This window comes from Hyperolius riggenbachi, chromosome 5 (genome assembly GCF_040937935.1).
Source record: "Hyperolius riggenbachi isolate aHypRig1 chromosome 5, aHypRig1.pri, whole genome shotgun sequence".
NCBI lineage: Eukaryota > Metazoa > Chordata > Amphibia > Anura > Hyperoliidae > Hyperolius > Hyperolius riggenbachi.
This window is the reverse complement of record NC_090650.1, coordinates 138,643,678-138,657,602: the sequence shown is the minus strand read 5'-3', so window position 1 is coordinate 138,657,602 and position 13,925 is coordinate 138,643,678. Positions and strand designations below refer to the sequence as shown.

The following is a 13,925-nucleotide window of genomic DNA, read 5'->3' as shown; positions in this document are numbered from 1 at the left end:
TCGCTGCTCCTCCACAGGTTCTGGATCAAGTGACCAAACCTTACATAGGAAAATCAAGAATTTGTTGAGCCAGTTTGGTGTATGTAGAATTCCAAGCAAGAAAAACTATACAGCTGCAAGCACGGTATCAGATTTACACATGAACTCTAGTAGACAGGAATACTAGCAGAAGGAGTGAGGATGCTTCTGAAACACTGCTGATAGCATTTTGTCTAGTGATGGACATACATTGCCCCCTTCGCTAGAAAGCACAGTAGCTATATTTTAAATAGACACCAGAAATCACCCATAAGTGTTGCAAATGCAGGACCACCAGTACACCAGAGTCTTTAACCTGAACAATCAGCAACAGGGGCGGAAAGGGGCACATAAACAATCTTTGAAGCAGAAAAAAAAGGCATTCATATACACTACACAAGGACTAAAGTGTTTGTGTAATTGAAAGATTTATTTTAAATTCCCTAATAAAGTCTATTATTCCGTTATTAGCACAAAATAGGTAGGGCGTAAAAAAATGATACCCTTTACTTACAGTATTTATAGGGCAAATAATAGGCATCTGGAGTTCTCCTTATTAACCTTTTCACAACCCTACCCAAGTTGAATTGTCTTGGACAACTCGTGGCAGGGCAGAGGGAGCCAGCTAAACTTAGCTGCGTAATGCAGCCATGCAGAGCGGGTGGCAGGGAGCTGTCATAGTTATCTTTCCAGACGGGTGAGTCAACTTTCATCTCCTCTCCTCCACCCACAGCGGAGCTGCAATGCCAGCATCCTGTCCTGGGTCCTGATAACATTATATGACGTGGTCAGAACTCAAAGGATGGTGTCAGCACTGCCCGATAGTGGAAGAGGGGTCATGGAAGAGTCTCTTCCATGACTCCTCTTCCACCACCAGGTGGCATTGCAATACTGACACCATTCTCTGAGCCACGATCACGTCATATCATGTGATCAGGACCCAGAAGACTCGTCAGGATTACAGCGCTGCGGCAGAGGTGCCTGGCTCTTCTACTGACCACATATGCTATTGCTCCGTTGTTATTGCCTGATGAAGCGGGATCAAACCTGTGAAACGCTTTGCATATTTGGAGTTCATAAATAAAATATATTGACTGTCTTTACTGCAGTCCTTGTGTGTCTACTTAGAGGAGGTAAGTCCACCACTACCTCCTCTATTTACCAAGAATTTGGTTTTTTAAGCTCATTTAGCTTTCTTTGATCCTTTTGGTGCCTCTGTTCTCCTGCATAATATTGAGTCCACCCTGGGTGGAGAGTTGAACCCCCTTTTTCTCACCTACAGAGAGCGACTTCTTATTCCTGAGTGGGGTCAGGAAAATCTCCCCATCTGCTTTTACAGTGGTTGCCTAAGGGTAACCCTGGTTTGTGAGTATTAATATTTACTCTGTCTAGTAACCATTTACCAGTACTTATTACACTATTGGGGCTCTTGGTGTTCCTTGTTTTTAGCAGGTGAAGGAGAGGAAGAGAAGATCCATCGGTCCAAACAGGTAACTATGACAGCTCCCCTCGGTCTGCTCTGCAGAGCCTGCCAGGATGGGGAAGGCACACTTCCCCAGTGGCATGAAAAGTTTGGCCCTGCAGCCACATATAGTTTTACTGTTAAAAGGTGAAAGGGAGCTCCCGGATATGATAACTCTGCCCAATGCCTATCCACGCATACAAGGGGGTAGTAACTCCTACCCATAATGCATATAGGTGAGGACAAGCCAGGACTGTGTAGGAGAGGGTACACATGTACCAAGTGGGCTGCTATAGGCAAGAATGGCAGAACCCCACATGAGTCGGCTCGGCCATCCTGGCTATACCAGCCTGCATTGGGGAAAAGGTGCTAAAATGTCTTGGGAGGAGGGAGGCTACTTTTTTATGAATGTAATAATTATGGTATAGCTACAGTACAATGGTGGAGCTGGACAGCATAGGGCTCTGCCATTGTAAACAATACTATTGTGCACCACATGAGGGGACCTTGCAGACGAGGGGCAGAAATATTTCCCCTCTCCTGCAAATCACCTTTCTATGTCAAGGACAAAGGGCTTATCCCTACATTTCTGGTACCCAGGAGTAGGTGGGGAAACTACCCCCAAGCATGTGAGGATAGGTCCTGGAGGGACCTACTATGGAATTTGGAAGACCCCTTTTATAAGGGGACCAGCGGACCCCCTTCCAGGCAAATAGGTATGGAGGATCGCTTTTGACCCTCTACCTATGTCTTATAAAGTTAAACAAAAACAAACAAAAAAATATACACACACACACATACTTTATGGGAAAAAACATAACTTTGCTTCATCTGCATCTCCTTCGCTGCAAGTGTCACTAAAGCACTGGGCATCACCTGCCATACCTAAGTCAGGCTCCTTGGTACTGTCACTTCACCCCAACAGCAGCACTAAGCAACTGGCACCACTGATGAAGCGGTAACTTTCCACTGCTCTTCTATGTACTCTGAAGTTTAAAGAGACACTGAAGCGAAAAAAAAATTATGATATTATGATTTGTATGTGTAGCACAGCTAAGAAATAAAACATTAAGATCAGATACATCAGTGTAATTGTTTCCAGTACAGGAAGAGTTAAGAAACTCCAGTTGTTATCTCTATGCAAAAAAGCCATTAATCTCTACGACTTTGAGGGCTGTCTTCTGACTTTTATTATCTCAACTGTAAGTGAACAGTTTTCTTTTATTTGCCAGAGGAGAGGTCATTAGTTCACAGACTGCTCTGAAAGACTCATTTTGAATGCAGAGTGTTGTGTAATCTGCACATATTAGAGAATGACGCAATGTTAGAAAACACACTATATACCTGAAAATAAAAATGAAAATATTTTCTTTGCTGCTAATCTAATTATTCATAGTACACAACCAATTCATTATATCATATTTTTTTTTCCGCTTCAGTGTCTCTTTAAGCACCAACAAAAAAGCATCTTCAAACTTCTGCCGGGGTTCCCCGTTAGTCCACTAAACTGGCTAATGGGAATCCTTCTCAGGGCGGCTCCTCATTGATCCTATGAGAAGCCCTGGAGTGACGTTTGGAGTTGCTTTTTTTTTTTTTCAGTGGGACTCCTATTTCACAGTACATAGAACAGCAATGGAGAGCAGTGACTATGGTACATCGTGGTCTGTTTGGATGGATGTGGCTGCAGCCAGAAGCAATAGCGCCAAGGGAATCTGGCTTAGGTGCAGCAGATGACGGGCTGCTCGGCACTGTAGCGATGATAGACGTCAGGAAGTTGTCAGGGTGATCGGCACTGTAAGTAGTGGAGATGTGACAGTTTGACATTGGAGCGAGGTAGCAGTGGTGTAATGTGGAAAGACTTACAGCACAAAACCTCACTCTGACATTGCCCGCCAGCTACTAGCAATGCTCAGGCAAATGACTCTTAGTCACGTGAAAGGAGCTCTTCTCACCCAAGTAAACCCAGAAATTGAATTTGGTCAGGTAAAAAACACTCACATTCAAGCAAGATTATTTTAACCCGGAATTGCAGTGGCCCACTGTTTATTGGCAAAAAAATATTTTTAGTATATATTATGATATGAAAGTTCTTTATACTATCAGGGCCGGCACTACAACTATGGTAAGGTTGGCAATAGTCCCAGGCCTCATAGCCCAGGGGGGCCCCCCAAGCTTGTCCCATCTTCACCCATTCAAAAATGTAACTCATCCGGCCAGGGCTACTGGATACTGCGGCTGTTGGTTGGGGAAGCAGCGGCAGGCAGGGGAAGGGCCTCCTCGTGAACACCCCCCCCCCTCGCCTGCCCATATGCAGAGTGATGCAAGTGGAAGCGACAGTGAAATTCACCTGTCAGCGCTGCCAAAACCTCTGCAAGTCTTCTCCCCATCACACACTTCTGTGTCTCCTCTCTGATGCCCTCTATTGGCACCTCTTGTTATTGCACCTCTGGGGGAGTCAGATAGGAGATATGGAACTGTGTGATTGGAGAAGACTTGGGGAGAGACTTGAAGAAGTTCCTGCCAGAGCTGACAGGTGTGTTTTACTGTCGCTTCCGCTCTGCAAATGGGGGGGGGGGGGACTACCTTAAAATGAGGACATCTGGCCATCTATACTTGGGGTAGACTACATAATACTGGGGGGCACATCTGGCTATCTGTACTGGGGATAGGCTACCTAATCCTTGGAGGCACCTCTGGCTATCTGTACTGGGGGGAGGCTACCTAGTCTTTGGGGGCACATCTGGCTATATAAACTGGGTGAGCTACGTAATCCTTGGTGGCACAACTGGCTATACAGGAGAGAGGCTAATTCTGGGGGACACATTTGGTTATATATAAGTGGGGGCTACCTAATCCTGGGGGACACATCAGGCTATCTATACAGGGATGGCTTCCTAATCCTTGGGGGCATATGTGGCTATCTACACTGGGGGGGGGGGGGGGGGAGTATCTATGGCAGCGCAGTGATGGAAGTTGTCGGGGGAGGGGTGGTTGGGAGGGCCCCCTAAGTTACCTTTGCCCTGGGGCCCCATTGAAGCTAGAACTGGCCCTGTTTACTATATATGCAAGTATTAACAATGGTGATAAATGTCTGCTAAAATCAGTCAAAATCCATATGGACTGAATTTTTGCTTTCGTGAGAAAAGTTTTAGAGCTAATTTAGCTACATTTTGTGCTAGTCAGAGACCAGCTGGGTAAGTTTTACTTTCTATGCCATATTTTTTGCCAAACACTGAAATGAGCAGCTGTGCTTATCCACTGAGAGAGGCAATAAAACGGCAGGTGAGTACCTAAATACACAAGACTGAACATGTGGACTTGATTGGGAACAGAAATGCTGCTTATCCTACTGCTGCTTGAGCACAATACCTACAGCATATTTTTCTTTATTTGCATTTCTATTTGGGCAAAAAGCATAAACTATGTTGACAGGCCAGCTGTTCTAAAGCCCAATTTCAGGCAATGTCTCTATATCCATTTAATAGAACATTATTTTATGTGAATTATACTGTGTATAAAAAAGTGTTCGCAAAATAAATTATGAAAATACCTGTTACACCAATACATAGCTCCTAAATTCCTCCTCAGCAACTGCCAGCTGCCTACTTACATACCTACACATATACACAGTCAGTCAGTCAGTCAGTCAGACAACAGGGGGACATGACTTCAGCTGATAGAGCAATCAATCTCTCCCCTGTATGTCCAGCCTAAAGCCTCATCTACACGGTACAATTTTCCATCAGATAGACGGATCTATTAGATATATTTAATAAGAAATTGCATCATGTGTAGACGTCCAAACGGTTTCAGATCAATTTTGCGATAGATTTTGCTTTGATAAGTACCCAAAATCTATTGCAAAATCTAACACAATCCGATTGGACCGGTTGGAAATTATCTAATAGATCCATCTAATATATCCAATCTGAGGGAAAATTGTACCGTGCGTATGAGGCTAAACAGAGAGCGTTTCCGGCTGTGAGCAGGCAGTAGCCGTTCACTGAGGATCTACTGACTAGCGCAGGTAGCTTTCTTAACTACATTCAATATACAATGGTTTTATATAAACTGTATTTAAAATAACATTCTACTTAGCCACTTAAGGACCACGGTGTTAAACTCCCTAGTGACCAGGCTATTTTTGACCAATTAGGCCACTGCAGCTTTAAGTGTCACACAGGTGTCCCCAGTACAGCGCTGCCGTAGATCACAGCTCTGCACACAGTAAACAGACGTCGGTTTCGCTGTCTAACAGTCTCCTTGCTGGCGATTGCTGCTGGGAGATTGATAGCGGAGCAGAGCTCCATCACTCAAGCAGAGATGCGTGAACAATCTCCTGCTAAACACGCCCCCAGGACTGCACACTGACGTTAGGCGGTCCTGGGGTTGCCACCGCGTCCACGCCAATTGGCGTGAAGCGGTCATTTAAAGGTTAATGCCAGAAAAAACTCCTGAACTACGACCTTAACAATGCTCACCCTATGAAAGCCATTTCTTATTATTTTAATGTAAAAGCAATAATGCTACCTGATACATGGACAATGCTTGTCTAAACTGCCACTTAAAGAGAACCTGAACTGAAAATAAAAAGTAAAAATAACCATACACAGGTCATACCTCCAATGTAGTCTACTACTCAATCTCTTTCTCCTCTCCTGCATCTTGTTTGTCCACTGTGATCAATGGATTTCTCCTTCCTCCATTTTGAAAATGGCCATTACCCCATAACAGCTTTCTGGTCAGCACACTGTTAAACTGTAATATCACCCACTTGAGCCATAGGGAAACATGGATACCTTGCACATTCAGTTGTAACTGACAGTTGCTAATATATAACTGACAGCAACTGGTATATTTCAGTTCTGACAAAATATTGTCAGAACTGGAAGGGATCACTGTAAGAAGAAAATGGTGAGCCTCTGAGAGGAACTGACGGTGAGGTTAGTATGTAATAATCATTTGCAACTACATCATGTGTTTATTTTAAATAATTTTCTTCACTTCAGGTTACCTGTAAATCGAAATTCTAGGTACTGCAATATTTCATCTTAATTCACAGCCTATGATTTAAATGATGGTTAGCTAATTGTAACTGCAATCATAACACAATGGCACAAGGATTATTGTGGAAAAGCTAAAATCCAAAAATCTCTTTTTATATATCATTATTTTTGCTCCATTTTGTAAGTGACCAGTGCTGCCACTGTCACTCCCACCCATGTGTGACACGGCATGTACCGTTGCAAAGATATTACAATTACAATCACTTGTTTTATCCAGGAGGGTATCCCTTATCATGATAACTATGAGTAAATATACTTATGATATTCATAAGAACAAAATGTAAAATTACATTATAATTGATAGCCAATAATTTAATTTAGTAATAAGAAAAAAATGCAAAGCTTTCCTTACAAGCAGGCCTTTAGCACCTACTGGTTACATTATGAAGACATGTAGAACTGTTATGAAACACATCTGTTCTTGCAGACTTCTAGAATGCTGGCACACAGTTATACAATATTTAGTACAGAGACTGTTTTCAGGAAGTATACAATTCTCACTTACCTTTTCTTGTGTGAGTCTTTGGAGATGAATTCCAGATGACAGCATTGTGGCAAACATGGTCAGCATGTACTGTTGCACTTTGGCGATTCCTGTCACTAAAGTGTTTATCACGGACACAAGGCCAACTTTTTCAATAACACTCTGGAAGGCTGTGGGGGCATGATGAGTGATTCTGCACAAAGCCTATATTACCAAGACAATAATTTGTTCAGTAACAATGGTCACTAAAGCCAACACTTATTTACACAAAATTTTAACATTTTGCATTTAGGTTTAAGCCAAAACATCTATGTGCACAGACACTGAGCTAACCTCATAGTGATAAATCAGTGTTTCTCAAACCTGTCCTCGTGACTCCCCAACGGCACATGTTTTGCAGGAAACCTCACCTATGAACCTCAGCTGTCTCAGCTACAGGGAATCCACCTAGCTAAGACACTAATTACCCCACCTGTGCATAGGCAAGGTTGCCTGCAAAACATACACCGTTGGGTTAGCTACTTACAGGAAATTGCACTAATATATGGAACATGATATACTGCAATTTGCAAGTAATGTCTCCCTTTTTTGTGACCGAAATTGAAACACTTCGATCCTGTCCATGCATACAGAGTTCCAGTTAACATTAGGCCCCGTTCACATCACAAACGCGGATGGCCATGCGTGTGGAACGCAACGCATGCGAACGCACGCCATCCGCATTTGTGTGCGTTGCGTGGCTGATCCCATCACTGAAAAGTGAATGGGATAGCCACGCGTTTTTACAAAAAATGCGTGCAGCATGCGTTCCCGGACCGCACAGGTCCGAAACGCATGCAGTGTGAACATCAGACAGTGCACTCTATGCACTGTCTGATGTCATGCGTGTCTGCCTCCTGCACGCGTTTCCAAAACGCGGCTGGAAACGCGTGCAGTGTGAACGGGGCCTAAAAAGTACCCTTATTTTCCAGCGTATAAGACAGCTGGGAGTATAAGACGACCCCCAACTTTTCCAGTTAAACTCTACATTAAACACATAAACTAGTATTGAAATACACTATTCAAAGCTAACAATGGTTGTCAAGCATTATGTAGTGGTCTATAGCTATTCAGTGGTCTATAGCCATTCATCAGATTTTGACTAATGCCTGTCAGATACAAACTACAGTGCCTTTTAGATATTTGTAAAGTGGCTATAAGATTTGTCATTTCATTTTTAATTTGGGGCCATTTGCTGTATACTCAACTATCAACCACAGTACAGCCATGATTACAATTCACAGGGTGTTTGTAAGGCTCTACATTGATGTGTTTTGGTGTAGTTGAGGGGTGTTAGATGTTGCATGAACATTTTTGAGTCATGTGTCAATCACAGTAGTTCACTAAAGAGGAACTGTCGCGAAAATCTTAAAATTTAAAATGCATACAAATAAGAAGTACATTTCTCCTAGAGTAAAATGAGCCATAAATTACTTCTCTCCTATGTTGCTGTTACTTACAGCAGGTAGTAGAAATCTCACATTACCGACAGGTTTTGGGCTAGTCCATCTCTCCATAGGAGATTCTCAGCATGGCCTTTATTCTTTCTAAAGACATTCCTTGAAAATGATGAATACACAGATGCTGGCCAGCCTCCCTGCTCGCTGCACACTATTTTGGCAGTTGGACGGAGCAACTGCCATTCACTAAGTGCTTTTAAAAATAAAGAAAACCCTGAGAACTCCCCTATGAGAACATGAGCTAGTCCAAAATCTGTCGGTAATGTCAGATTTCTAATACTTACTGTAACTGACAGTAACATAGGAGAAAAGTAGTTTATGACAATTTGTGTAATAGATGATATTGCGCTCCACCTTCTACTTTAACAGTCTCTTTATACCGGATCGCAACACCCCAATACTGTCACCTATATTCAATTCAAAGAGAGTCCGTGCTCAAAACGGTATCCTGTGGCGATCTTTCTGATAAGACAGTTCAACCTCCAGAGGTCCTATACGTGTCAATCAGCAGTAGTGGTCAAATCAACCTCAGTCTCAGACGAGATGTGCATAAATGGAAACTCAAAAACACATAAAGACCACATATAGTGTAGTAGTTTTTTTTTTTTTAGTTCCCAACTTGCACCACCACCTTCTCCTACTTCAGAAAATATGTGCTCAAATGGCGGTATAATGCACCCACCAGATCAAGTAGCTGTTCAATCACAAACAGCAAGGTAAGCCTTCATATAAACCCATTCGATCACAGCCTCTTCATATCACCTCCTGATTCCTTCTCATCTCATTGGGGTACATGTAAGAAAACAGACAACAGCAAAATCTGGTGCAGTATCTCAGAGAGAGTGATGTGGAGCTTCTGTGACCAACCTAATATATACAAAAAGCTTGTCTGCTGTTTGTGACTGAGCAGCCACTATATCTGGTGAGCGTACTGCATCTCTAGGTTTGATCTACCACAGGTGGAAGGACACTGGCACTAGAGTGTAAAGTGAAATTCACTGAGGCTGTGTTCACACTAGTAAAGGGTGGAGGTGAATTCAATCTCTGAGACACTACACCAGATTTTGCTGTAGTCTGTTTTCTTACATGTATCCCGATGAGATGAGATGAGAAGGAATCAGGAGGTGATATGAAGAGGCTGTGATCGAATGGGTTTATATGAAGGCTTACCTTGCTGTTTGTGATTGAACAGCTACTTGATCTGGTGAGCACATTATACCGCCATTTGAGCACATATTCTTTGAAGTAGGAGAAGGCGGTGGTGCAAGTTGGGAACGAAAAAAAAAATACTACACTATATGTGGTCTTTATGTGTTTTTGTGTTTCCATTTATGCACATCTCGTCTGAGGCTGAGGTTGATTTGACCACTACTGCTGATTGACGTGTATAGGACCTCTGGGGGTTGAACTGTCTTCTCAGAAAGATCGCCACAGGATACCGTTTTGAGCGCGGACACTCTTTGAATTGAATAAAAGTAATTTATGGCTCATTTTACTCTGGGAGAAATGTACTTCTTATTTGTATGGGTTTTAAATTTTAAGATTTTCTCGACCTCTAATGCATATAGCCCACAAACACAACTTGTCGGTTGGCTCTAGTTTGCATACATGTGCTGCTTTGGGAGTGGCAGTTTATAAGCTGTTCAGCTCTCAGCCACTTGGTAAGTATGCAGTTCAAACATGAAAAAATAAGACCGTAAAGCTCTCTCACAAGTTTCCACTTCACGTTTTCACTCTCATCAGCACAGAACAGGTTAAGTTCAAGTTAATTGTCTCTGACTAACTGATGTTTAACATGATTTTCTTGGCTCACATTTACTGACTTTTTCTGCTTTTAAATAAGGTGACAAAAAGATAAGTGAAAACTCGTTAGCAAAGCTTCATGCATCAGGGCAAATGTTGTAGAACATTCAAGGATATATTGTTCAATACTGCTCTAAACATTGTAGCAGTTGTTTACAATTATGCTGCTTGTATAGAACTTAATTGTGTTATTAATGTTCCTTGACTCCTTTGTTAGTGTCTGGGACATTTATCATTAAAGTGAAACTCCATGCAGTAAAGTTTCAACAGTCTATTGATAAGTACCCTTTGTCTTTGTGGAATGTGTCTAGTTACTTAAAGTGGACCTCTGCTGTAAATTTCAAAGTGGAAAAGAGCCAGAATGAAAATTATTATGACTGTCCCCCCCCCCCCTTTTTTTTTTTTACCCAATACAGCAACGACTGATTACTTCACTAAGCAGCAGGGACGAATTGTGGCTGCTCTGGGATGCAATATACTGTGGCTGGCACGACACTGCTTCTCTCTTCACCTCCCATCTATGTGATAGGCTCACTCAGTAGCATAGGTAGAACCAAACTGCCACGGCGGTTTTACAGAAATGGGGTGTGGCTAACCAACAAAACTTTGATTTTATGGCACAGGTGGTCAGTTTTTAAGCTTTTCTTGCTGCTAGTCTATCTTCTGCTGCCTGTGCTAATAATGTGGAATTTGTTTTTACAGCGGAGGTCCGCTTTACATCTATTTAAGTATCTGAATGATAAAGTTTTATGCAATGCTTTTACTAAGTCTCTTCTAATGACAGATACTTACCTAAGGAGGGGAAGGCTCTGGGTCCAATAGAGCCTTCCCATTCCCCTCACATTCCCCTCGTTCCAGCCCTGGCTCCCCCATTCAAATCTCCCACCGCGGGAAGCTTTGGAAGCTTAAGTGATCCAAAAGATGGGCCACTCCATACTGCGCATGCGCAAGTGAGCGTGCTCGCGCATGAGCAATGCAGAACGGCCTATCTTTGGGAGGGCTCTCGAAGACTTCCAAAAGCCTCCAACATCGGAAGAGAGCAGTCTCTGACCCATCATGTAGAGACTTGCGCAAAAGGTGGATCAGCGCAACACCAGGCCGCCTCCGAATGGCCTACAATCAGAGGTGCGCTGAGCCCCCCCCCCAGGAACTACAAACGCACCTTGAACCCAAACAGAAGCTTTGCATATACACCAAAAGCATGGCTGTTAGGTGGGAGCAGCTGACCAAAAACGAATTAAATTAGTACATAGCAAGGAAATGAACAGCGCTACTTAAAAACAGGCAAGTGCCTACCTGCAAAAGAGTGCAAGCCCCACTTGTGGGATAGAATACACACCGAGCATACACGTGACCTGTCTACCACTGGAGGATGTTGGTTTCCTGTAACAGCTTGCATGCAACCTATTAAGTACTCGTCCCTCCCACTGCGAAGAAGTCAATCCTCCATGGGAGGGGCCTAACACTAACTAAATCCTAACCTATGTATATGCATAGCCTGGGTGCGGCTAATCAAGTAAAATCGAAAATTGGCACAGAACTGCACATTCCACACAGTGGAGCCAGAATACAGCAGCAGGAACATGGCGCCTGTATGATAGGCAAAGACGGAGCTGTTTTGGCTAACTATTGACCTTGTTGCAGCTGCACTCCTGTCTCCCCCACTCTAAAGAGGCTGGACACTGTGTGAGGGTACTGGTACTTGTTTAACTGAGCATGAGGAAAAGTGTGCATGGCGTGCAGGCTGATAAAGGTTACTTTTGTTTTACTTTCGTAAACCTACTGAGCCGTAGCATTTCCTTGATTCAATTTGCATATATAGACTATTGTGATGTGACTCAGTAGGGCTGCTGAAGTGGGGTAGAGACTTTGCAGGAATTAGTTTTTTGTCTTCTATACACTGCAGCCTTTAAGCATATAGCCGTGGCCCTCCAATGGCTCTCGATATCACGTGACATCAGGATCCTACAGAGAATGCTGCTGTATGCTTACAGGCTGCAGTGAATAGAAGACAGGAGGACCTAGCACTGACGGACTAAAGTATTAGTCTTTCGCTGCTCTGCCATTGCATGGATGGATGAGAGAGATGGGGACACCGCCCTCACAAGAGTCTTGGGGGCTATAGTTGCGCTCCTGAGGCCATATGCAATTCACTTTTTCTCCTTAGTTTTCTCCTAGGTGATATTTTCCTAACTTCTCAATAAAATGTTTTTAAAGCCACTGGCAAGCAAGAAAATGCTCAGAGTTATTTTGATATACTCGTTCACCATGTTTCAACGTGGAACAGAGGCGCCAGCAGGATAAAATGTTTTAAAACCTTTTAAAAAGTGCTTGGAGGAAGTGGTGGACTTGCCTCACAAAAGCAGACAGGACATCCTGTTTTCATACAAAATAACACATTTATTTATACGGTACCCCATATAAAAATGCAACGCGTTTCGCAGGTCAAGCCCGCTTCATCAGGCAAAATTGGGGGCTTATAACTTACTACACCATATTGGGCTCTCGGTTTTCCCTTTTATATATCGTTCACCATGTGTTTTGGTACTTTTTTAATTGCAAACTGCCAAAAAGTTATTTTAAAGGGAAGATGAAAAATTATCTCCTAGGAGAAAACTCAGTTGAAAAAGTAAATTGCACATGGCCCCTGCTGTGTACAGTGCCACTGATTCTTCCAGATGCACCGCCAAGAGATCCAGCCAGCCAAATCATCTCATTTAAATGCAGGCGGAGCATATTGTTCTCCTCCTTACTACCCCCTTTTGTTGTTCAAAAGCATACTTAAAATGAAAATGAGAGAAGTGTATGAGATACAGGGGAGACTAAAATGAATGAGGTACAATTTGTGAGGTATGAGTTATAAAAAAATTATGCATAAGAAGTCCCAAGACATAGAAAGGATTATAAGAAGTTTTGGGGTACAAAGAGATCTGGAATAATTATAAATAATATACTGTAAAGAGTCATGAGGTACAGAGCACTGAGGTATAATGATGCATGAGGTACAAAGAGGACAAAAGAAGGATTAATGTCTAATGATATGAGATGTATAGAGCTCCGAGGTAGTTGCACAGCAGCATTCATTAAGGATTATTGCGTTCATCAATTAGTTTTGTGATGCTAGAGTTATATTACTTTTGCAATGCTAATTCATAAAGTTACTGCATTCTTGAATAAGAAAGTTGTATTTCCATGTTCAGTACAGTGGTGTCTGGGTAGTTTGTGGTAATTTACAAAGCTGTCATGGTGACACTTGTTATGCTGGCAGATTAGAACTGCACTGGTTATATACGGAGATATACTAATGGCAGCACACGGCTTACTATAAAAAAATTCCTGCGGTAAGTGAGGTAAATAGACCTTGTGACAGAAGCCACTTACTGCATCCAACAGGTAATTTACGGACCAAAAATACTGAAAGTGATGTTTCCATAGCAGCGCCTCTAATGAATGAACAGATCCAGAAATAGTAAAACCTACAAGTAATTACCACAAGAAATAGCTGATGTAGTTTAATGAATGCTGCCTGAGGTATGAGGTGCAAATAAGATTTTCTCATAACTTTTCACTTCTTATCGTTTCCTCGCTTTCCT

At 42.6% G+C, this 13,925-nt stretch overlaps 1 protein-coding gene across 4 annotated transcripts in view; it reads right to left on the bottom strand.

Annotated features, from left to right (window-relative positions):
* ULK4 (unc-51 like kinase 4) overlaps positions 1-13,925 on the bottom strand; it is an 892,004-nt gene that overhangs the window by 504,981 nt on the left and 373,098 nt on the right. For all 4 annotated transcript variants that reach the window (XM_068236316.1, XM_068236318.1, XM_068236315.1 and 1 more), the window contains one exon: positions 7,052-7,234. In XM_068236316.1, coding sequence (XP_068092417.1) covers positions 7,052-7,234 — 183 coding nt within the window. The remainder of the gene's footprint in view (positions 1-7,051; positions 7,235-13,925) is intronic.